Source organism: Daphnia pulex, chromosome 1 (genome assembly GCF_021134715.1).
Source record: "Daphnia pulex isolate KAP4 chromosome 1, ASM2113471v1".
Lineage (NCBI taxonomy): Eukaryota > Metazoa > Arthropoda > Branchiopoda > Diplostraca > Daphniidae > Daphnia > Daphnia pulex.
Window position 1 is genome coordinate 5,025,680 of NC_060017.1, and position 20,144 is coordinate 5,045,823.

At 36.3% G+C, this 20,144-nt stretch overlaps 8 protein-coding genes and 1 long non-coding RNA gene across 35 annotated transcripts in view; 3 read left to right on the forward strand and 6 right to left on the reverse strand.

Annotated features, from left to right (window-relative positions):
* LOC124199233 (far upstream element-binding protein 1-like) overlaps window positions 1-436 on the reverse strand; it is a 28,923-nt gene extending 28,487 nt beyond the window's left edge. For 4 of the 15 annotated variants that reach the window (XM_046595128.1, XM_046595003.1, XM_046594994.1 and 1 more), the window contains exon 1: window positions 221-364. In XM_046595128.1, the coding sequence (XP_046451084.1) occupies window positions 221-329 (109 nt within the window). In that variant the 5' untranslated portion in view covers window positions 330-364. Of the gene's footprint in view, window positions 1-220 lie in introns of all 15 variants that reach the window. The other 11 variants (XM_046595118.1, XM_046594980.1, XM_046595028.1 and 8 more) reach the window with 8 other exon arrangements.
* Window positions 437-845: 409 nt separating this feature from the next.
* Window positions 846-5,278, reverse strand: LOC124199431 (steroidogenic acute regulatory protein-like). Of its 3 annotated transcripts, none has more exons than XM_046595263.1 (13): window positions 5,149-5,278; window positions 4,608-5,017; window positions 4,465-4,545; window positions 4,307-4,384; window positions 4,178-4,231; window positions 3,968-4,100; window positions 3,799-3,903; window positions 3,595-3,641; window positions 2,251-2,403; window positions 2,063-2,167; window positions 1,859-1,985; window positions 1,652-1,794; window positions 846-1,583 (listed from the first exon to the last, which is right to left on the reverse strand). In XM_046595263.1, the coding sequence occupies exons 2-13, from the start codon at window positions 4,893-4,895 to the stop codon at window positions 1,473-1,475; spliced, it is 1,425 nt and encodes a 474-aa protein (XP_046451219.1). In that variant the 5' UTR covers window positions 4,896-5,017; window positions 5,149-5,278; the 3' UTR covers window positions 846-1,472. The 3 variants fall into 3 exon arrangements, with proteins under 3 accessions (XP_046451219.1, XP_046451203.1, XP_046451211.1); XM_046595247.1 differs by having other exon boundaries at window positions 4,608-5,016; window positions 5,092-5,278; XM_046595255.1 differs by having other exon boundaries at window positions 4,608-5,016; window positions 5,081-5,278.
* LOC124199485 lies at window positions 3,033-4,305 on the forward strand. 2 transcript variants are annotated; one of them, XR_006876850.1, is made up of 2 exons: window positions 3,033-3,666; window positions 3,720-4,305. It is a non-coding gene; the product is annotated as an uncharacterized LOC124199485 (long non-coding RNA). The 2 variants fall into 2 exon arrangements; XR_006876851.1 differs by having other exon boundaries at window positions 3,757-4,305.
* Window positions 5,279-5,570: 292 nt separating the features above from the next.
* Window positions 5,571-7,536, forward strand: LOC124199571 (DNA primase small subunit-like). Its single transcript, XM_046595409.1, has 8 exons — window positions 5,571-5,835; window positions 5,901-6,057; window positions 6,124-6,299; window positions 6,355-6,553; window positions 6,621-6,834; window positions 6,900-7,093; window positions 7,170-7,339; window positions 7,404-7,536. The coding sequence occupies exons 1-8, from the start codon at window positions 5,745-5,747 to the stop codon at window positions 7,421-7,423; spliced, it is 1,221 nt and encodes a 406-aa protein (XP_046451365.1). The 5' UTR covers window positions 5,571-5,744; the 3' UTR covers window positions 7,424-7,536.
* Window positions 7,525-9,645, reverse strand: LOC124199560 (mannose-1-phosphate guanyltransferase alpha-like). The gene is made up of 8 exons (XM_046595397.1): window positions 9,501-9,645; window positions 9,180-9,378; window positions 8,734-9,123; window positions 8,494-8,659; window positions 8,307-8,411; window positions 8,114-8,237; window positions 7,908-8,048; window positions 7,525-7,838 (listed from the first exon to the last, which is right to left on the reverse strand). Exons 1-8 carry the CDS (start codon window positions 9,541-9,543, stop codon window positions 7,738-7,740), a joined length of 1,269 nt encoding a protein of 422 aa, XP_046451353.1. The 5' UTR covers window positions 9,544-9,645; the 3' UTR covers window positions 7,525-7,737.
* A 33-nt stretch (window positions 9,646-9,678) lies between these two features.
* On the forward strand, window positions 9,679-11,566 carry LOC124199578 (3'-5' exoribonuclease 1-like). Of its 2 annotated transcripts, none has more exons than XM_046595420.1 (6): window positions 9,679-9,812; window positions 10,137-10,257; window positions 10,331-10,620; window positions 10,686-10,824; window positions 10,884-11,033; window positions 11,106-11,566. In XM_046595420.1, the coding sequence occupies exons 1-6, from the start codon at window positions 9,679-9,681 to the stop codon at window positions 11,463-11,465; spliced, it is 1,194 nt and encodes a 397-aa protein (XP_046451376.1). In that variant the 3' UTR covers window positions 11,466-11,566. The 2 variants fall into 2 exon arrangements, with proteins under 2 accessions (XP_046451376.1, XP_046451382.1); XM_046595426.1 differs by lacking the exon at window positions 9,679-9,812 and adding an exon at window positions 10,029-10,054.
* Window positions 11,567-11,620: 54 nt separating this feature from the next.
* On the reverse strand, window positions 11,621-12,765 carry LOC124192649 (cyclin-J-like). Its single transcript, XM_046586062.1, has 4 exons — window positions 12,643-12,765; window positions 12,398-12,569; window positions 12,216-12,316; window positions 11,621-12,151 (listed from the first exon to the last, which is right to left on the reverse strand). Exons 1-4 carry the CDS (start codon window positions 12,763-12,765, stop codon window positions 11,621-11,623), a joined length of 927 nt encoding a protein of 308 aa, XP_046442018.1.
* Window positions 12,685-16,552, reverse strand: LOC124199518 (transmembrane protein 8B-like). Of its 8 annotated transcripts, none has more exons than XR_006876872.1 (14): window positions 16,245-16,551; window positions 16,023-16,160; window positions 15,698-15,893; window positions 15,417-15,627; window positions 15,043-15,348; window positions 14,816-14,985; window positions 14,605-14,753; window positions 14,364-14,542; window positions 14,242-14,296; window positions 13,953-14,164; window positions 13,623-13,884; window positions 13,454-13,512; window positions 13,240-13,335; window positions 12,685-13,167 (listed from the first exon to the last, which is right to left on the reverse strand). XR_006876872.1 is itself a non-coding variant. In XM_046595370.1 (12 exons), exons 2-11 carry the CDS (start codon window positions 16,075-16,077, stop codon window positions 13,627-13,629), a joined length of 1,791 nt encoding a protein of 596 aa, XP_046451326.1. In that variant the 5' UTR covers window positions 16,078-16,160; window positions 16,245-16,551; the 3' UTR covers window positions 12,685-13,167; window positions 13,623-13,626. The 8 variants fall into 8 exon arrangements, 1 of the variants encoding a protein (XP_046451326.1); XR_006876862.1 differs by having other exon boundaries at window positions 13,454-13,520; XR_006876869.1 differs by lacking the exon at window positions 13,454-13,512.
* Window positions 16,553-17,376: 824 nt separating this feature from the next.
* On the reverse strand, window positions 17,377-20,088 carry LOC124199546 (zinc finger protein 70-like). 2 transcript variants are annotated; one of them, XM_046595386.1, is made up of 8 exons: window positions 19,668-20,073; window positions 19,484-19,613; window positions 19,289-19,417; window positions 18,943-19,228; window positions 18,603-18,870; window positions 18,359-18,534; window positions 18,033-18,295; window positions 17,377-17,964 (listed from the first exon to the last, which is right to left on the reverse strand). In XM_046595386.1, exons 1-8 carry the CDS (start codon window positions 20,011-20,013, stop codon window positions 17,892-17,894), a joined length of 1,671 nt encoding a protein of 556 aa, XP_046451342.1. In that variant the 5' UTR covers window positions 20,014-20,073; the 3' UTR covers window positions 17,377-17,891. The 2 variants fall into 2 exon arrangements, with proteins under 2 accessions (XP_046451342.1, XP_046451336.1); XM_046595380.1 differs by having other exon boundaries at window positions 19,289-19,613; window positions 19,668-20,088.
* Between the last annotated feature and the right edge of the window lie 56 nt (window positions 20,089-20,144).

Sequence of the window (20,144 nt, forward strand, 5' to 3'; positions counted from 1 at the left end):
CAAAGTGTCGATTCAAACAAGACGAAGAGATATGGGATATGAACAAAAACAACAACAAAAAAAATGTTGTTACTCTCTTGGCAGCTTGGTGGCTGGCTGACTGTCAACATGATAAATCTAATATTGCCAAGCAACAAAATACAGACTTCGACTATGTTTTTAAAAACGATTTCCTTTACTCTGACGTACGTCATGAGAAAATAAGAGAAATAGTGCTTACTTGGTTTATTCAGCTGGTCGATGTTGAATGCTGGTTGTCTGGACGATCGAAGTGAATGGGGCAGCACTCTGAGTCTGAATAGAGTAGGGATATAACAATGCACTCTCATTCACTAATAAATGGTCTCGTATTGTAAAAAGGATAGCCACAAAGAAAGAACAATGGAAAGTTGGTGACACACGAACAAACACTCACGTGCAATGTTTACCAGTTTACTTTTTAATTCACACATAAATTTAAGACAGCGTTGCAATTTTTTCTGTTTTTTGTCGATCTATTTTTTTTACCGAATTAATCACTTGAAAAATTTCGAATAAGTTTAAACTATTGTAAAATATATATGTATCACTGCAATTACATAACAATGATAACACCATCAAAGACGAAAGCTAAGCATTTTGGCTAGAATTTTAATCAAGACAGGGTGTGGGGGGGGGAGAGATAAAGTTAATAATTTTAAGTTGATGACATGTTTTACCTTATAAGACGTTTAAACCTCGAGTATGTAACTTCATCGGCTGTTACTACCTCGTCACCTTACAAGTTTGTCATAAAGACTCAGGTTACTGGATTACAGTGAGCTAGTTACTCATACAGTATAATCATGTGTAGGATAACAGTCATATTTGATTGCATACAGCCACTTCATAGCAAATGACTTTTCTTTTTATTAAGTTGTCGTTGAGAAATTCTGCATACACAGGATATAAAAAAAAAAAAGAAAAGCGAGAGATGAAAAATGAAACGATCGGAGACACACGTACAACAATTGAAATAACTTTGGGCGGTCCTCTCGCACAAAATGAGACTAATCGAGATAATTCTAGAAAATTAAGCACACAAATATAAACACGAAACACAAATTTACGAGGAAATTGATTTCACAGTATCTAAAGTAAAACAAAAACAAATGCTCTCCCATAAAGGTGGGAGAAAACAATAAGCCTTCACACTTTCGTGCGATTTCACCCGATGGTTTGGCCAACATCAACATTTACACTTTTTTAAAAGCCGAGCTGACACCAAGAGATTATCTAACATAACCAAACCACGATTTGAAATGCTAAAGAGAGGAAGTAAGTTTAGAATATTGAAGGACCTAGTACGAATTTGCACCATGACAAAACCGAATAAATTGGATAGAAGAGAAAAAATTCAAGAAATAAACGATCAGAGAAGACACAATCAATAGACAATAGTAATCAATGATGAGGCTGTGAAATGCAGCCTCTCAGTCAAAGGTAGTTTTTGGTCAAAACTTTCCCTCTTGGCGCAAAGTGTCGGCGAAGGTTCTGACGTAACGAATGTAGTCACACATGGCAAATGATAACGCTGTATCAATTATGCTCTGAGGAATCCAACCCTAACGAACGGAAAACACGCGTTCAGCAAAAAAGCAAGTAATTTAAGAATTTTCAACGAGCGTCATACCTTAAGATTGGTGTCAAGCAGCCACTGGAAGACACATTTGTTGGGTTCGTTTGGAATAGGCGTCATAACCCAACAACCCGGTCCATTTTCTCCACGGACGTAACCCTTTTGGGCCGGCATGTCAGGGAAAACGACAGAAACGCCTTTTAAAAATAAAAATCAGAAGATAAGGTGTAATTTTAACAGGATAACGAACAAATATCTTACCACCACAAATGTAGACTCCTTCACGATTTTCACAGTAACGTAAGTTGATAAAATCACGGGAAGAAATAATTCCACCTCCGCCTTCGGCTGCTAACTGATAACTTACGGAAACTTTATCGTTCACCGTCTGTTATTCAAGACATTTTCCAATTGTAATACAATGATCACAACTTTAAAGTTGTTTAAAAGTTTTTTTTTTTTTACCTTCAGGATACGACATTCTATTAACGTCGGATTCCAGGAAGGAACATTTTCGATATTTCGATCAAGCTCGTCAAACAGTAGCTTTGGAGGAATTTCGACGGTACCCTGTTTGAATAAATAAGCAAAGGTTACGGAGTTCAAAAATTATAAAAAGAAGATTAAGAGTCGGAGCACGCACGCTCACTTACAGTTAGTCGGAATATTTTGTGATTACGTCGGATAAATTTACTGTGGACGACGTCACCTTCGGGTGTTTGCTTTTCAACTTTCCATCCATCAGAATTTATTGTACTTAAGGCTTCCTCGTACGCGTCTTTGGCCTTTTGCGCCAGTTCTTCATCCTAAAAAACAAAAAAATTTACATCAAATAAGGTTTTAAATGGACAAATTGAATCCCTCAATGCTTCAACAGAAGCATGGTGAGATACTAAGGAATAAGAGAAAGACGCCATTAATACAACTTCATTTCCTGTCTAAACGTTTCCGGTCTATTCCGGTCCCTACATTTAGTCAAATTGATATTCACAACGAAAATGTGAATGAAATTATATCTACATTCATCAAAAGTGTTTAGTTTTACAGTAACATTAAGAGAAATTTTGTAAAATCTTTGAATCGGAAATGGTTCACGTGGCAACGTGATGTTTCAACGATTGCCGACATGAGAAATCAGCCGGGGGTGTTGCGAGAACGATAAACTGGAGAGAGGATGTGAGATGATGAACGAACGCATATCATGTTACACAAGACTTGAATAAAAAGCTGTAATACCGTCCAGTTGATAACAGGATTTTCTTCTGTTTCGCCTGAGATCAGAAAGAGATTCTTTAATTTCTCTGAAAACGACTTCATCCTTATTTTTGCTGCAACTATTATTTCACGTCAGAAGCACTGTATCACTTGCACGTACGCTTTGTTCGCTAACAGAAACCAGTTTGAGACAATTAGTTTCCGGCAACGTTTCACACACAGCAGTACTAAAAACGTAGACTACACTATCATGTCACACTCAAACATCAAATGTGTTGCGTGTCTGTAGGGACTTTTCAACAACAACCAGAAGCAGCCAAAACAGAGGAACCCTAGCCTGTTACTATGTCATGCCATCAAAGTTGAGGCAATCCAACTCGACGGCAGTCTGTAGAAACCACGCAAAGTGATTGCAGCAAGAGAATACGAATGAGAAGTGCTGGTCTGTAGAAAGTTGTTGACAGCCACACAGCACATGAACACTGCCCTATGCTATTGACCAACCAGCAGCCGCTGCTAGTATCAAGGCCGTGCCATCGAGGGCAAAAAGCTTTCGCTGCCGCGCGACTATATACTACGAAACAAGCAGAGCTTGGTGTACATAGTAAAATCATTCATTTGGATTTTTCGTTTTTTGAATGACCCGTCTAATACAAGAACACAGCTGATGGAGGAAAAACGTGATCTCAGGATTTCCTCACAGTCACACCCACCATATTCATCACCGAGTAAAATAAAAATTACGATGAAGGAAAACGTCACTAAAAGTAGAAATACTATACCTCTATGCTACTGCGGTTCGCTCTGTTTGGTTGTTCGTCATCCGAATCTGGAAATGAAAATATTTTAAAACAGTACCATTAACCATTTTTACGACTAAAATTTTATAACAAAGTTGTTGAATTAGCTTTTTTGTTGCTAACCACTCATTACTCAAACGCAAGAATTGGAACACTGGAAAGAAAACTGTACAAGAGTGTACATACCTTGCGGGGAATCTATTGGCGAATAAAAGTCATCGAGATTATGGCTGCGGACGGAAGGGGCCTGATTTTGCAGCAAAGGTGCGCGTTCATCATCAGATGAGATAGCTATAATAGAGTAACAAATTTGTAAAGCTTAAAATGTCAATTAGTAAACACTATAATAGTATACCTCTGAAAAAATCACGGGCAAGGGATTCTTGGGGCAGGACTCGAAAATCAAGAAACCAAGCTTCACCCCATGACAAAACAAAAGAACTCAGAACAAGAAAAACATCTAGCGTATAGTTGGTGGCTTTAGCCCACTACGAAAAAAAAAGGTGTAAAATTAAATGATTGCACACACGCGACGAAAAATATTTAGTTAGATGATTTACTATACCTCGAAAAAGAAGACTTTTATGATAAGAAATCCACAACTTCCCGCCGTTGTTATCTATAACAGTAAAACAATAAAATTGTGTTAATGCAAAAAATTACACGCACTTCACGGATTTTAGGTCAAACTTACCGCGATCACCCACCAGTGATTAATACACAGCAATGCATAGAATAGAAGAAGTATCACAAATCGACCAGCGGAGGCCATCTAGAGAAAAAAAATTACTCATTGAATGATGTCACTACTCCAAATTTAATGAAATGAGAACTGTATAAGAGTAAACATACCACAATGTCAAACAACGACCCATGAATTGTGTAGTGTACTATTTGATCAATGAGCATTTCTTGAATGTTTTCTCCACTTATCTGAAAGAAAAATATATATTTATTATAGGTATTCTAAATCAATTAAAGTTATTGCTTATTACCACAAGGCAAATGATCCACATAAGGGTTGTAAACAAGAAATCAAAAGTGACAAATAGACAGAAGAATCTTCTCACAGCTGATATTCTTCCATCTCTAGGTGAACCTGCAGACAATGTTTCACGAAGGTAGTCCTCATTGTGATAATAGGATTCATGGAGATAATTAGGCATAGTGTTGATCGTGTGGTGTCTGGTTAGAGACTGTGATGAATGGTCAGCACTGTTGCTAATGAAGATTTCTGCCACTTCACGAGCTTGATCACTTCTATTTCTTGACTCTTTGCTCATTTCTTGAAGTTACACAATTTTAAGGACATCATTTGCTGTGTGTGTTTTTTACATCGACGTTAGCGAAACGAGATATATAGTAAGGTTCCTTTCACTGAATGCTTCATTTAGAAGTGCAAATCTACGAAAAATAAGCAGAAATAAATTTGCGAATGGGACAGACTGCAAAGTAGCCGATGATCTACCACATTTTTACCCTTCAAAAGACTAATTGGATATCAGTTCAAGAACGCTAAATACCGCCTTTACATACCAGTACAGGATGTGAATCATTTCAATGAAAAACTCGACTCTTCTCTTCTTCTTACAATCTTTTTCTTATCGTCTGCTGGACATCAGATAACATCTCACCGAGTTTCGAGATTGTAGACTTTCTCAGGAAACACTGTCTTATTGTATTTTTCTTTTGTATTGTATTGTGATTTCGGGCAAGGTCACCAGATGGACTTGATCCTCTGGCCCTCTGGTTGATAAACTCAACGAATCATAAATAAAAAATAAATAAATGTGAAATATGAATTAAAAATGAAAAGAAAATTAGTTTTTAGTCCACAAAATTATTAATTGGATAGTAAAATTTAATATCAATCCATAATTCGATGTGTTTAAAATTTTTAAATATAAAAAAAATTCAAAAGCGGAATGCGGCGTTATTAAACACACTAGCGCAGCTTCAATATTAGTCTTGGCGGTTGGCGGGAATGAGTGATTGCAGAGTACGCAGACAATCAAAAGACAACAACTTGTCAGCACTTGAGAGGACAAATTGGCCGATTGATACATGATTCTGCAATCCGATTGTTTCTCCAATAATTGTTTTACAATTTCTTTTCATTTGTTAAAGCAGTCATGACAGAACAAAATGAAGAAGCTATGTTAACATATTACAAGCGCCTGTTTCCTTATGGACCCTACTTCAGGTGGCTAAATTATGGAAATAGTAAGTAAAACATTGGTTACTTAAACTAAAGCTTATACTTAAATATTCTATAAACTTATTTTTAGTGAAAGAACACTATTTTCACAACCGAGAATTTTCATTTACTCTTCCTGATGACATCTACATTAGATATCAGTCCTTTAAAGATCAAGATGAGTTGGAAGAAGAAATGAAAAAAATGAAACCGCAGAAGATAGATTTGGGTGCTGTATATAATCACAGGTATGAATATACAAGTAAATATTGGATTAACATATTTTACCTATTCTTTATTTTAAACTCACACAGGCCCAAAAACCATAGAAGTATCAGTCACTTTATTCCAATGGAAAAAGAATTAGTTTTTGATATAGATATGACTGATTATGATGATGTCAGAAATTGTTGCCAAGGGGCTGACATATGTGACAAATGCTGGAAGTTCATGGTTGTGGCTATCAAAGTCTTGGATGCTGCTTTAAGAGGTTTAGTGATGAAATACTACATTTTTGCAATAATATAAATTCTGTGTGTCAATAGATGATTTTGGTTATCAGCATTTACTTTGGGTATTTTCTGGTCGTCGTGGAGTCCATTGTTGGGTCTGTGATGATGCAGCAAGAGCTCTTGATCAGTCAGCGCGGTCTGCTGTTGCTGAATACCTGCAGATTATCAAAGGAGGAGAACAACAAAATAAGAAAGTTTCCTTCAACTATGAACATCTTCATCCAGCAGTAAGGTAACAAGCAAAACAATTCGTTGTCTCGGTCCTCTCGCTTACCCTAATGACATACTTCATTATCTAGTCGAGCTGCCAGAATCGTCGAAGACCACTTTGAATCAATGATGGTGAAAGATCAAGACATACTTGGAAGTGAAGAAGCAATCAAGAAATTTTTAACTATGATACCGGATGAAAAGTTAAGGAACACTCTTGAAAAAAGTATGCTCAGTTACCACGACAGCGCAAGCCGATGGAGAGTATTTGAAGAGTTAACTGCTAGCACCAACAAAAATAAAGTACAAGAAATCGTAAAAGCTCTTTTGATTGGGTGATGTGTTAAACTAACGGTCTTGTTTTTCAGCGACAATCTTCACACCTTAAAGAAGAAATAATGCTGCAACTCACATACCCTCGACTAGATATCAACGTATCTAAACAACTCAACCATTTACTCAAATCTCCTTTCTGCGTTCATCCGAAAACGGGCAAGATATGCGTTCCGATTGATCCCCTTGATGTGGAAGAGTTTAGTCCTGAAACCGTCCCAACGTTAACGTAAGAAGAGCTTTAAAATAAGTAAGCACTTACCTGGTGAATGATCATCTATAATTTTGTTTTATTTTGAGAGCAGGCAACTAATCAATGAACTGCTGGAATTGGAAGTTTGTGATGGCACGGGCAAAGATGGCAAGAGCCTCAAAGACTATGAGAGAACCGCCCTAAATCCTTCTATCCAGCTTTTTAAGAAGTTTTTAAATAATTTGGAGAGTTCTTGGAAGCACAAGAGAATTGCAGCGAACGGTACAAATAATGCAAATCAATGTTTCTATCACAGTTAAATATATACTTTCTTTTATGTTTTCAGATGCGAAAATGGAATTTTAGAAATAGAGAAAAAATAGTTACTTGGACTTCTTTTATCAATCCTTTGGCTCTGAGTACAGCATTTTTCTAAACATTAGAGAAAGATGGCAGAATACACAGCATTCAATTTGTAATTTCTTGCTTTATTTTATTATCCAAGTGATTCTGCACCAAAATAAAAACAGCCTGTAGTGATTAGGATTATACCTGCGTGTATAAGGGGAAAATATTTCATAGGAAAAACCGTTGAAAAGGCAACAAAATCACCAATTCATTGAGTAGAAAAAAAGTGTTTTGCTCAATGAAAAAATCTGTAATTAATGGATACATTTTGATTATAAAATGATTTCATTGTTGTAGCTCCGTGTCAATTCTTTATGAGGCAACACAATAGAATTTCGGACAATCACTTCAGAAGGGATAGTGACATTGTTTCCTGTAAAATAAATTGGGTAATAATATGAAACATTCATAAGAACACAATAAAAAAGAAAAGTGCAATTACCCAGAATGGTTATGGAAGGATTCAACCTTCCTTCGTCGTTAAAAAGAGGGGCATTTTCCATTTTAGCAAACGGTTTATCAGGATTAGGATCACAAGGAGTTCCTTCAACGCGAGACCAACAACCAATTTCACTATTCGCTCCTAGAAACGTCAATAAGTTTACATTTAATGAACAGGCACAAAATCATTGATAAGCTGTGACTTACCAATAATACTGTAAAGAACAAGAGAATGATCTAAGACACGCGAGTGAGCGAGAACAATCGATTCCTTAATTCGAGTTCCATAACTGATCGTTGCGTGTGCACCTATACTAACATTAGGACCTAACTGTAAATGAAAACAAATTTTTACTTGATGTACTCATAAAATTGCAATAAGGGATGAACGAGCACTTACCACTGCGGTCGGATGAACATCAGCAGTAGGATGGATATAAACATCCCCTATGATTGTTGGCTGATCGCTTTTAGCTAATCTTTCAGGTCTCCTTTCCCGAAATAGCTACCAAGATAATAAGAATTAAACATAAATAAAATGCAATTTAAAAAAATAAATCACGTGCTTCTTTAAATCAAGATTTTACATTGAGATAATGTCGATTTGCATAAATTGCAGCGCCAGGGGTCTTTAACTGAGACCACCACTTTAAAGTTTGATAAATTAGCGCTTTTCCGGTTCCTGCTAAAGGCATCAAAATTTCTTTCTCCAAATACAGCGCTTCTCTTTCAACACTGCTTCCATTTTCCACGCTGCAAACAATATAACATTATTAAACTACAATATCAATTTCTTTTAAATTTGAATATAAAAAGTCGAACCGTACTTATAAAAATCCATTTGTTTCTTATTGAACACATTCGCCATTTGTTGGAACACCTCCGGTGAAAAAATGTAAACACCACAGTTTACCAGAGTGGAGATAAAAGTGGATGGTTTTTCTACATAATGCTCCAATGTGTTATTCTCTTTATTTTCAATAATGCACCCATAAATAAGGCTTTGCTGACGAGTGGCTTCAGTTGCCATTAAGGTAACTATTGCTTTCTGCTTTTCTCTGTGAGTCTTGTGGAACTCAAGCATTTCAATTAATGGAAAATCAGCACATACATCTCCATTCAGCACAAAAAAATAATCTGGGTTTCCACAGCGAATTTGATCTCGGAAATGATAAAGACCACCAGCAGTGCCAAGAGGTTCAAATTCTTGAAGATACCTGGTAATTGTGTTGGACTTAGATTATCTTGAATAAGAGCAAAATTTTCTTGATACCTTATGTTTAGCTTATACAGCTGCACCATTTCTCCCACAAACTGGGACATTTCATTGGCTCCATAATATCCAAGAATAATAATTTCCTTCAAAAATGGAATTTGCACACATGCTTCTATGTGATGTTGAATTATAGGAAACCCAGCTACAGCAAATAATGGTTTCGGAAGGTCCAATGATAAAGGTCGGAATCTTGTACCTGAAATGAAAATGAATGTTCTAAAATTTTGCTTGTTCAGCACTTCATAACTACATCAAGTAGATAAAAAAAGAAAGAGGAGACTATGCAGATGTCATACAATAACAAAATTTAATCTCTACCTTTCTGATTACCCCCAATTAAAATGACAGCTTTAACCAACATTTTGGTTCCAAGCAGTAAGTCTTTCCTTTGCTACCTTGGTGATTCAAGTGAAAGTTTATCGCGTGTTTTAGTCTACGTGGACAAATTGTACCGCACTTTCTCTATTCATTGCAACAGCTTTCACTCACTTGACTAATGTGTTGTGTTGTGCTGTTGTCTTTGCTTTTGTTGGTCGATAGATGGCACGGACATTTTGTTGATATTCAATCTAGCAGAAGAAACTCCAGTGAAAATCTTTCCCGCCATGGCAAGCTATCCATCAGTTTAAGGTTGGATTTTTTTACGATTATATTATTTTTGTGTTATAATTTGCTATGGCAAAACGAAAAAAAAAATTACTTAATTTTTTTCAAATCATAAAGGTTGTTTTGTGAAATATTAAAAAGTAGATAGTTGAAAACCTTATAACCTCTTCATAAATTGTACTTTTATCTGTGTCAATTTACTCATATCAATAATTTGACATTGCAACTATTTTTCCAACAGTTTTAAGTAACCCCATGAATAAAATGTGCATATCTGATCTTTTTTTTCCTACATACAGCAGAATATTTCTAGGGCTATAGAATCCTTATCTTAATACTTGTTTACAGTGACGATATGAAGAAAATGGCCAGCACTGACAAAGATGATATAGAGGATGCAGAAGAGACAGTTGACACAGAGGTAGAGGATAATACAGCTGAAGAAGAAACCAAAGAGCCTGAGCCAGTGGTGAGCACAAATCTGATTTTTTGTTGTTATTAAAATTGTATTTAAATATTCCTAATTATTAAATTGTTTGAAGGAAAGGGAATACAGTCATCCAGTTTATAAACAAATAGCATCCCTTAATGGGAAGATCAACAACTACTCAAAAGCAGAGCTCATTAAAAACTTAAAGATGTTGAAACTTGACACTGATGGAAGCAGAAGTGTGTTGGCTAAAAGACTGAAAACCTTTTACAAGAAAACTATGTTGAGTGTTAGTGGGATTCAAGAAAAGAATGAAAATTCTAAAATCAGAATCTTGTTTGATTTCTATGTGATTATTGACTATGAAGCCACATGTGAACTACTGAAACATTCAAATTTTAAGTAAATTCAAACCTCTTTTTTGCTTCCTGCAATGCAAAATTTACTTACCTAATATTTTTCTATAGACAGGAAATAATTGAATTTCCTGCTGTTTTGCTAAACTGTCAGAAAGGGGAGGTGGAAGATGAATTCCGGTCCTACTGTCGGCCAGTTCTTAACCCTTTACTGACTGAATTTTGTACCGAACTTACAGGAATCACTCAGGTTAGTTATTACAATTGAAACACAAATAAATGTTTCTTTAACACAGTTTTTCTCCTTAGGATGATGTTGACAAGGCTCCATTATTTCATGAAGTTTTGACCTCTTTTGAGGAATGGCTGCAAAAAAAGAAGCTTGGCTCAAAATATTCATTTGCGATTGTGACCGATGGACCATGGGACATTGGTTACTTTCTCAAGAACCAATGTGCGGTAATGAATCATAGGACCATACTTTAATTCTAGTACTTTTCACAAGATCTAATTCAATTCCATGATTTTCAGCTTTCGAAGATTGAATTTCCTACGTACTGCAAGTACTGGATCAACGTTCGGAAAACTTTTGCTAATTTCTACAATACAGGCAAAATGCCCCTAAGCACAATGATTCAGCTAATCGGGCGTGAGTTCCAAGGAAGAGCCCACTCGGGATTGGATGATGCGCGAAATATTGCGTTCATTGTTCAACGCCTTTTGAAAGACGGTGCTCGAGTAATATTCAATGAAAAGTTGGCCGAAGGGAACGCTAGGCGAAGAGAAGATGGCAATCCGTATTTTTCCGTTCCAGTGCATAACACAGAGTTTAAAGCAATTCAGGGAAAATTTAAACCTAATTTTCCTCAAAAGAAATCGTCGGTAATCTAGTATTCTGGATTAAAGAATCAAATAAGGTTGAAAATTATGTTGTTGGATACCCGTTTTAATTGTAATAAGCAAACGATACACGAAAAACTTCTGGATTTAAAGAGGAATTTTGAAAGTAACAATTGAAACAATTTTTATACACATTCCTTCACTTTTTACATAGCGCAGTCTGTTAATCGGTACATTTGTTTTAGATCACGAGAATGTATCAAATGCTTCCGCTTTGTTCTGGCACAGTTGTGATTAGATACACCCTTCAAGTTCCATTTGCAATCTACCCTCGGTTCTTCACGTATTAAAGCCGAGGGCTGTTGCTGCAAATGGTTAAAGAAACATTCACTTTGCGTTATTTGGGCCAAATGGACAAGGTGTTGAACACATTCTTCAATTTCCACATAGGAATAGCCAGTCAATATTTCCATTCCATTTGTCCATGTGGGGAGCAATCTGAACTGAATTCGGGCAACTACAACACAAGCGGCAGCGATGACTGACGATTTAAAGAAGATGAAATTGACTTCAGATAGTGTCAGATTGGCCAAGTACACAGATTGGCATTTAAAATTATTCAAGCTGTTTGTGTGGAGTCCTTCAGCACATTTAAAGAGATCACAAGACAAATAGTGTTCCAAGAAATCTAAGGATGTTGAGTAGTTCAGATCCCATTTCCAAAAATTTAGCAGCATCTGAAACATTAAGAAACCAAATTCTCAGCCAGGAAATTAGTAATAGGCTATAATATATACTAACCCTTTCCATCAATGAAAACTCATGAATTGAATTGCAATAGTTGGTCAAAGATCGCAAATGTGAAAATTTTGGAACATTAGTATCGACATCAACATATTTAGCTGCATGTAAAAAAATTGTTAATCAAAATCACTTGTTTGAATCACAGTAACGAAATTTGATAAAACATTCATCTTATTCACCTGCAAGCAACAGACATGTTGACCCAGTCAACATCAACTGCTGAGGTTCAATTTCATGGCAGTCCATGAATATGTCCAGCAGATGAATTGCTAGGTGAAATGTAGAAACAGACAGATTTAGTTTGTCGTTGAGCTCCTTCAATGATTTGATCAACTCTTGTCGAAGGGGTAACTGAAAAATGGAAACCGAAACATTTATTATGGTGTAAACTGAATTTTACTAAAGAACTTCATGTAGTGCTTACTTGGGGAGATCGTGCCTGAAATTCGTAGTGGCAGAATCTTTCATTCTCTTTAATACGAAGGAGTGCGTAGTATTCATGATTATATGGAAACGGTTCAAAATGACCCGAGTTACGCTTCGCCATCACTTAAAAATACAAGATCAACACAAATAACAGACTTTCAATGTCCAGTCTCTCTCTTCTACTGCACTCTGCCTACTCTACAATGCTCTAGAGTGAAACAGTAAACACGTGGTTCACAGCAGACGACAGCAGACGCAACTTTAACACAAATTTTGTTAAGAAAAATGACACATGCCGCTTCAGGGCGAGCCTTTTCAAGGCTTCCTGTGGGATAATGTAAGAAACTCCCTTAAAAAAAAACTAAGTTACCACAACCTTCTCAAAGAACTGAGAATTCGAAAATGAAATGCAACTACGAAGGCTGGACGTAAACGTTTTTCTCTCTCAACCTCCCGCAACCTCCAGACTTTCCATGCCTTCAAATATATTTTTTTCTTTTATGCGCTGAAGGTCAAACCTTTCCTAAACCATTAAAAAATAATAAAAAAAGCATAAAGGTTTAGTTTTAAAAAAAAGAAAGAATTTAAATTTAACTTTATATTTCTTGAAAGAATAAAAAATGATCGTGGATGCGTCTAATTTTTACATTAAAAAGCGCAAGTTTTACTCTTCCGGCCTTCACAAGATAATCTACAAGAAAAATACTGAAATTAAACATATTCAATAGGGAAAATTTATGATAAAGAAATATAGAGAAAATTTGTGTGACAGGATATAAAACAAAGGTTAGTGTAAATGCATGATTTACCGTTGTATCCATTTAATTAGAAATTGAAAACAACGAAACTTAAATGCAAGTCTGGATACCTGAAAAACTAAACGTTAAATATTGGTAACAATTTCAAATTTATGCACACAATTTAACAATTAGTCCTATTTTAATTTTAGTAAGAAGATTATCATTCTTCTCTTATTACCCAATCAGAGTGAGAGAGGTTCGTGATCAATGGACGGAGGTTTTGTGATGTCGAATTTCTTACCCTCTGGCGGAATAACAAATACAATGGCCAGAGCAATCGAAATGTGCCAGATGCTGTGGACATAAAAGTAGTTGTCTTCGGTTTCGAGGAATGCGAAACAAACTAATCCAACAATGGAAAATAATAGGCAAGGGAGCACAGCCTTCAAACAGTAGGACTTTCCAGGGTAACACTTGTGCATCTGACAGCTCTGACGAGTCTATTAAAATTAACAGCAATATCACATTAATATAAATTGTCTAAGTATAGACCTAATAAACTTTATACCCAGCAGATAGCAATGAGACCAAGGCCGCAAACGATTGGTATAGTAAATGATGCTAATGACGTTGAATTGTAATGCACTGCCATAGCTATTCCAACAGCACCACCAATACACATTGCGCTAGAAATCTCTTCACTAACGCTTGGATTGGCTACAATGAAAGCAGTTAACCAAACTGAAGTTAAAGCCGAGTAGAAATCGCCAAACTGCAGAACTATATACGTAGGGTGACAACAAAAAAATTGGAAATGGAAATTTGTTACAATTTTTGATAAATTGATTTGATCTTACCGGTGTATGGCATTAGACAAAAATTGAACTCCGGTTGATCGCAAGCGTGGTAAAACTACATAACAATAAAAAGTTTAAATAAAAATGCATTCATAAATCATTTTTGGAAGAAAATAGATTACCGAAGAGAAAAACATTGTCACGAAATAAAGTAAACACTGTGAATAGAAACCTCTCCGAAATGCTAGAAAGATTGCTGGAATGAAAAAGAGATTGCTCAACGTTAGGAGAAGGACGGACGTTAGCAGTATTGCAGTAGATAGAGCGTTTGATCCATCACTACAACTCCAACCAGCAAAACCTTTAAGAATACAAATTTTCAAGTATGTCTCAGAATACTCTATTAGTCTTTCAAGAAATTACCACTAGAGCAAACACAAGCAGAATAAATTAGTCCGGCAGAAAAGTATTGGATGCAGCGACCATGAGGTCCGCACGCTCCCTCTTTACACGGCGATAAAGAAATCTGGACTTTGACGGAAATGTTCCGTTGACAGTCGGACTCATTCCATCTAAATTTAAGTGAAATATTATGTGATTCGTTCACTTTAGATATTTCAATGTTCTCAATTACTCGGTGCAGTTTGCGAAGAGAGACAAATACCATACGCCTGCCAGTGGGTAAGGAACAATGATAGTGGCCTTTGGAATCACCTCGGAGCTATTGGCACTAAATTGAGTTCTATTGGGGTTTTCTTGCGTACCAAAAGCAAGATAGCCAAATACGCTACTGTTCCGCTCGTCCTAAAAAGAAGTAGAATGATTAAAACGCTCACCTAAAAGGAATTATTTCATTCGGACCTGATTGAATTTAATATCGACTTGTAATGTTCCTCCTATATCCGTAGGAGATAAAATTGTCCATGATAGAAAAGTTGGAATATCACTGGATTTGAGATCAAGAATGGATTCTGTGTTGGCCGATATGTTATCGTCTCCTTTATTGTGATCTAAAACCCATTTAGCACTGAGCGGTTGGACATAGTTTTTCCTCACGAGCTTCGCGGCCGTCTCGTCAACACGCTCGCTAACTGATATTGAACTAACGTTAAGGGGTAGAGTTTCAACTCTACCCCAAAATAGAGTAGTGCATGACTTGGTCAATCCCTAAATTTTTTTAGTGATAATTATTTACTGAGTAATTAAATGTGTCAAAATTGTAAAGTCGTACTTACTTGCTGTTGGATGCGAGCAGCATCTTCTAAAAAAAATACAACTCCGAAGATAACCGAAGAGGAAGGTTGGCGAGGATGAATTGTCAACCGTTGCTGTAGGCCATCACTGAGGAAGTTTTCTTCGTAGTCGATGGGTTGATAAACCCAAGTGAAATTAGGATAGCTCGCGTTAAAGACATTGACAATTGGTAACCCATCGTGTCGTAGAAATCTGAGACATTCAAGTGAACGATGCTAATGAATGACTATAAATTTGGTAATTTTTAAAAGATCAAACTTACAACGTGACATTAGTCCAGGAACACCCTTTAGTTACATTGGCGAAATACGTAAACAACAAAGACTGGTTTACATCACCATCACCTAGAGGAATATGAAGAAGTTGACCATTTTCAAGACCATCGCCGTAAGCACTTACTCCTCGAGGTAAGAATTCCTGGATGACGTCGGAGTTAACGAAAAGAAGCTGACCTGCAACTGTTATTATTATAAATGGAAAATTATATAAAAACAATCTGACATAATTTCTCTTCTCACTGATCCCCAAAAAATTACTAGTTTGTATTAAAATCATAATGTTCCATCAAGTAAAGGATATTAACTTACGAACAAACAGACAGGGAAACATTAGGATCCAATGGCTGTTTGACAAAACAGTCATGTTTGACTAGTAACAATTGACTATTATGTTTATTAGGCAAACAATTCCCTTTGGCCCCAGCTTGATTTTCTTGCTTATGGAAACTAAAAATGTTATGGCAAATTCATTTAATTGTAGCTTGAGTTTCATGTTTTCTTTTAAAAATTAAACCAAAGTAGATAAATTACCTTGCTCAACTTGTTTCCATTTATGATGTCCATCTTTCCAATCCACAAAGAAAGGTTAAATTTTGCTTTGTTTTTGAGCAGGCTGGCAAGAAAAAAATATCAACAAGGAGCTCACCTATTGCCTGTAACAGGTATCTTAGTCTTTAGGCAATTTTATATTAGTATATTTACAAAAAGAACTCGAAACTGTGACTGAAGCAACTATTACGAAATTCCGATGACGAAAACTGGTAATACTGATAACATGACAGATGACAATGACACAGAATTACATATCAGAACACTTTTACTTGTCACAAAGATTGGAGCAGACGACAATCAATAAAGGGTTGTCAAATTTACTTAATCTGTTAATCTTGCTGAGAATTTCCGAATAGGCGAATACCACCTATTTGAGCCCTGATTTGACTGACGAAATTTAAAATATCATAATGGAATTAGAAAAAAAGACAAGAACAGCTTGCTGTCTTCTTTCTTATGAAGCCCCATTTAACGTGGGTTTTTAAAAAGGGGTAGGTTCGGACTTCGGAGGTAGGTTGTTTGAGCGTACCACAGAGCAGCAAGCTAAGACCTTGGCAGTTGGCACCTTGGCACCTTAATAAAAGTTGTCTCTCCACTTGAATTGTTGGTTCAGGATTTTACCGGGAATTCTACTGAAAAAAAGGGGTAACACTTTTTAGATGACAACGGTTTGTTGTCTTAAGGACAAAGTACACTTATTCCGCGTCCGAAACCGGGAAAATGGGATTTGGGGAGTGGAAATTTGTAAAATCGCAGTACTCACTCCAACGCTCTTTTATAAAATTCACCAGTTAAACATCTGATCCTACTTCAAAGTGGGGTTACGAAATTAGGAGCTAACAACAAGCGTAGGCAGTCAATAATAAATAAATCACGAATTCATGACTTACCGAAAAGCAAAATTGATCTAGACGTCCACGGAGTTCCTAGAGAAATTGCATCTTGGCACTGGCACATAAGAATTTGCGCATTAAAATTTGTAAGGTACGCAACTTTTACACACAATAAAATGCGGTTTTCAACATTTCACACACCGCGCCGTTCCGCCATTCCATACTGACAATACAAAAAATACCATCCATCATTCGTAATACCGATGTTAAATGCAGTCTCTGCTTGAAACACTTTATATGTGAAGTTCACATGATTAAAAATACATGTATGCAATAAAAGGTTACAAGCCAAATACCCCCCCCCCCCCCCAAGCAAGCACTTTATCACGAAACAAACAATACTGGTATGTCTGATGAAAATTTTCATTCAGGTGGCTTATGCCAAATTAATTTGTTTTACAATGAAGAGAAAAAGGGTCGGGGAAGTTAACAATAAGAAAAATAGAGGGAAAGGGTTCGGGAAAGAGAAACGTTGGAGCAGTAGTTTTTAACTTAAACTTAATTAGTTTATTAACTAGCGTAATGCGGGGATAAATTCAAGGGTGCTGTAGTATCTGTACTTTTTACGCGCAGGATTATTAAGACAATTATTTGATGCGTATCAAGGCAGATGAGACAAATTGGAAACAACATCGAAATCTGTAAACCCAACTACCGTGGGAAACTTATTTAGTAGAAGAGCTGATGCGCTTTGAAAAGAGAATTGTGGAGTATTAAGGGTGGAATAAACAAGTTATGTAACTGACTTTTCGGTTTCGCTCTCCTTATTGGGAATGCTTGTTATTGGATCTGGACATTTTTTCTTCCTGAAGAAAACATGAAATAGTCAAATAACAAAACTAAAATTTGTTCTGCTCATTAATTTTCTACATACCTATGGGCCCTAAGTACTGTCGCTTGTGTAAATGATTTATGACAGACGGGGCAAGTGTGTGGTCGGATGTTGTTGTGGGATTTTTCGTGACGGATAACGTGCGATATATGGGAGAAAGACTTGCCACAAGTTCCACACATGTAAGGTTTCTCCTTACTGTGCGTTCGTTTGTGAACCAAGAGATCATGGGCTTTGTAAAACTGTTTGTTGCATTCATCGCAAGAGAATCTCCGGATCATTTGATGGTCTCGTTTGATGTGTTCCTAATGATTAAGAATTTTTAAAAATTAGTAACAATTTTAAAGGACATTACGAAATCAAATTACTTGGAGTTGGCTCAAGGATTTGTACTCTTTTCCGCAATCTGGTTCATTACACGACATAACGATAGGCGGTTCGGATGAATGGAATTGCATCGTATGTTTGACATAAGTAGACTTCCAGGCAAATGCCATGCCGCATTCTTTACACTCAAACTTTCTTAATGAGGTTTCGTGAACTCCTGATAAAGAAGCACAATCAATAAACAATAAGAAAAGTTGCTGAGCAAAATGAGAAGATTTTTCTTACCCCAGTGCTGTTTATAACTCATATAACGATGAAATTGTTTTCCACATTCAAAGCAGATGAATTTGTTAATTTTGTTTATCACATCTTCTATGGTCTGAGTGACTGTGTCGGTATCCATAACCTTCGGAACAACTAAATCCATACTGATTGGTGCATTATTTCCATCCTGGATTTCGCGCAACATTGAATCGATGCTATCCATTGCGTCGAAAAGTTGCACATCATTACATGGGCTTTCTCTGATGGCAACAATATCTATTGGCTGAATCTATTGGAATAAGATTTCCATTCAAATTAAAGATAACTTGATCATAAAATGCCTTTTATAAGCGCCACTTACCTCGTCGGTTGATGGTATGACAGCGTGTTCTGCTTCTTTATGTTTCATTAATAAAGATTTCTGTGAGAAATTTTCGCCACAATCCGAACAATAAAACTGACGTTTTGCCATAACGGAAGGAGGGACACTTAGGTCGACATTTTCATCTTGATGATTAATTTTGCAATGACGCTTCAACAGTTGTAAAGTCTTGTAAAGACGACCGCAAAGAGGACAGCCGTGTCTTTTGTTATGACCAGCGTGAATGTATGCTCGGTGGGTGTGAAGGGAATTGGCTTGGTTGAATCTAGATTAAAGAGTAAAATATTAATGTGAACAATAAGCAAATACAATATTCGCATCTTACCTTCTGCCGCAATCTTTGCATTTGTAGGGTTTAGCGCCTGAATGAATTCTCAAATGACGACTCAAATTTGATGAATGAGAAAACTGCCGCCCACACACAGGGCACAGAAATATGTTCAAACCAAAATGCCTAGAAAGATGACTTTTCAGCTCATATTTCCTATCGTAGACTTTGGCACAGATGGCACAACTCAACTCAGTTTGTTCTGGATTTTCTCCTGCTGGAATCATAGCATTTAACGCTGCTAATTTGATCTCATATGGAACAGGCTCCAACAGGTCAGTATCACAATCAATCTCTTGCATTGCAAGTTGAAGAGCATCCCCTGTAACAAAAATTTTAGGCATGAATTTTAAAATGAGGAAAAAAACTCAAATACCAGCTTGACATCTATCATCAATTCCATCAGGTAGTGATGCTAGTACATCCACTTGCGAATCAAGCACACTAATTTTTCCACTTAACACTGGCCCCTCAACAACATCATCACTACATTTTAACTCAAGACATTCTTCTGCATTGATTTGTAAATGTATTTGGTGCTTTGAAATAATCTTATTAGTGGCATCATAGGTTACAAGGAAAAATTGGCCACATTCAGATTTCATGATTTCAGAATTAGAAGGTTGATCTTCCTCACTAAATGTAGAGGGGAGAGTCAATATGATCGTATCAACATTAGTTTCCGAAATGGAATCAAATTCATTGAATTCACTCGACTCCATCGTAACGACGAATATTTGTGCATTTGTTTACAATTTTGGAATTTTTCGACTGCAGAAAGTCTTCTGCTGCAGTAGTAATCGATTATTTATCTTTCATACTATGAATTTTTTTAGAAATTACAGTATTTATT

Coding starts and splice junctions, on each gene's coding strand:
- LOC124199560 (XM_046595397.1), bottom strand. CDS start 9,543: ATGTTGGTTAAAGCTGTCATTTTAATTGGGGGTAATCAGAAAG. Junction 9,124..9,179: donor CTGTATAAGCTAAACATAAG/GTATCAAGAAAA, acceptor CACAATTACCAG/GTATCTTCAAGAATTTGAAC. Junction 8,412..8,493: donor CAAATCGACATTATCTCAAT/GTAAAATCTTGA, acceptor TTATCTTGGTAG/CTATTTCGGGAAAGGAGACC.
- LOC124192649 (XM_046586062.1), bottom strand. CDS start 12,765: ATGGCGAAGCGTAACTCGGGTCATTTTGAACCGTTTCCATATAATCAT. Junction 12,317..12,397: donor AACATGTCTGTTGCTTGCAG/GTGAATAAGATG, acceptor TTTTACATGCAG/CTAAATATGTTGATGTCGAT. Junction 12,152..12,215: donor AGTTTTCATTGATGGAAAGG/GTTAGTATATAT, acceptor TTAATGTTTCAG/ATGCTGCTAAATTTTTGGAA.
- LOC124199578 (XM_046595420.1), top strand. CDS start 9,679: ATGTGTTGTGTTGTGCTGTTGTCTTTGCTTTTGTTGGTCGATAGATGG. Junction 10,825..10,883: donor AACTTACAGGAATCACTCAG/GTTAGTTATTAC, acceptor TTTTCTCCTTAG/GATGATGTTGACAAGGCTCC. Junction 11,034..11,105: donor TTCTCAAGAACCAATGTGCG/GTAATGAATCAT, acceptor CATGATTTTCAG/CTTTCGAAGATTGAATTTCC.
- LOC124199571 (XM_046595409.1), top strand. CDS start 5,745: ATGACAGAACAAAATGAAGAAGCTATGTTAACATATTACAAGCGCCTG. Junction 6,300..6,354: donor CTTGGATGCTGCTTTAAGAG/GTTTAGTGATGA, acceptor GTGTGTCAATAG/ATGATTTTGGTTATCAGCAT. Junction 7,094..7,169: donor GAAACCGTCCCAACGTTAAC/GTAAGAAGAGCT, acceptor TTTTGAGAGCAG/GCAACTAATCAATGAACTGC.
- LOC124199546 (XM_046595380.1), bottom strand. CDS start 20,013: ATGGAGTCGAGTGAATTCAATGAATTTGATTCCATTTCGGAAACTAAT. Junction 19,229..19,288: donor TGCAAAGATTGCGGCAGAAG/GTAAGATGCGAA, acceptor TCTTTAATCTAG/ATTCAACCAAGCCAATTCCC. Junction 17,965..18,032: donor ACAGTACTTAGGGCCCATAG/GTATGTAGAAAA, acceptor TGTTTTCTTCAG/GAAGAAAAAATGTCCAGATC.
- LOC124199431 (XM_046595263.1), bottom strand. CDS start 4,895: ATGAGCAAAGAGTCAAGAAATAGAAGTGATCAAGCTCGTGAAGTGGCA. Junction 2,168..2,250: donor ACAAAATATTCCGACTAACT/GTAAGTGAGCGT, acceptor TTATTCAAACAG/GGTACCGTCGAAATTCCTCC. Junction 1,584..1,651: donor TGCTTGACACCAATCTTAAG/GTATGACGCTCG, acceptor TCCGTTCGTTAG/GGTTGGATTCCTCAGAGCAT.
- LOC124199518 (XM_046595370.1), bottom strand. CDS start 16,077: ATGACTGTTTTGTCAAACAGCCATTGGATCCTAATGTTTCCCTGTCTG. Junction 14,543..14,604: donor TGCTTGTGTTTGCTCTAGTG/GTAATTTCTTGA, acceptor GTATTCTTAAAG/GTTTTGCTGGTTGGAGTTGT. Junction 14,297..14,363: donor TGACAATGTTTTTCTCTTCG/GTAATCTATTTT, acceptor ATTGTTATGTAG/TTTTACCACGCTTGCGATCA.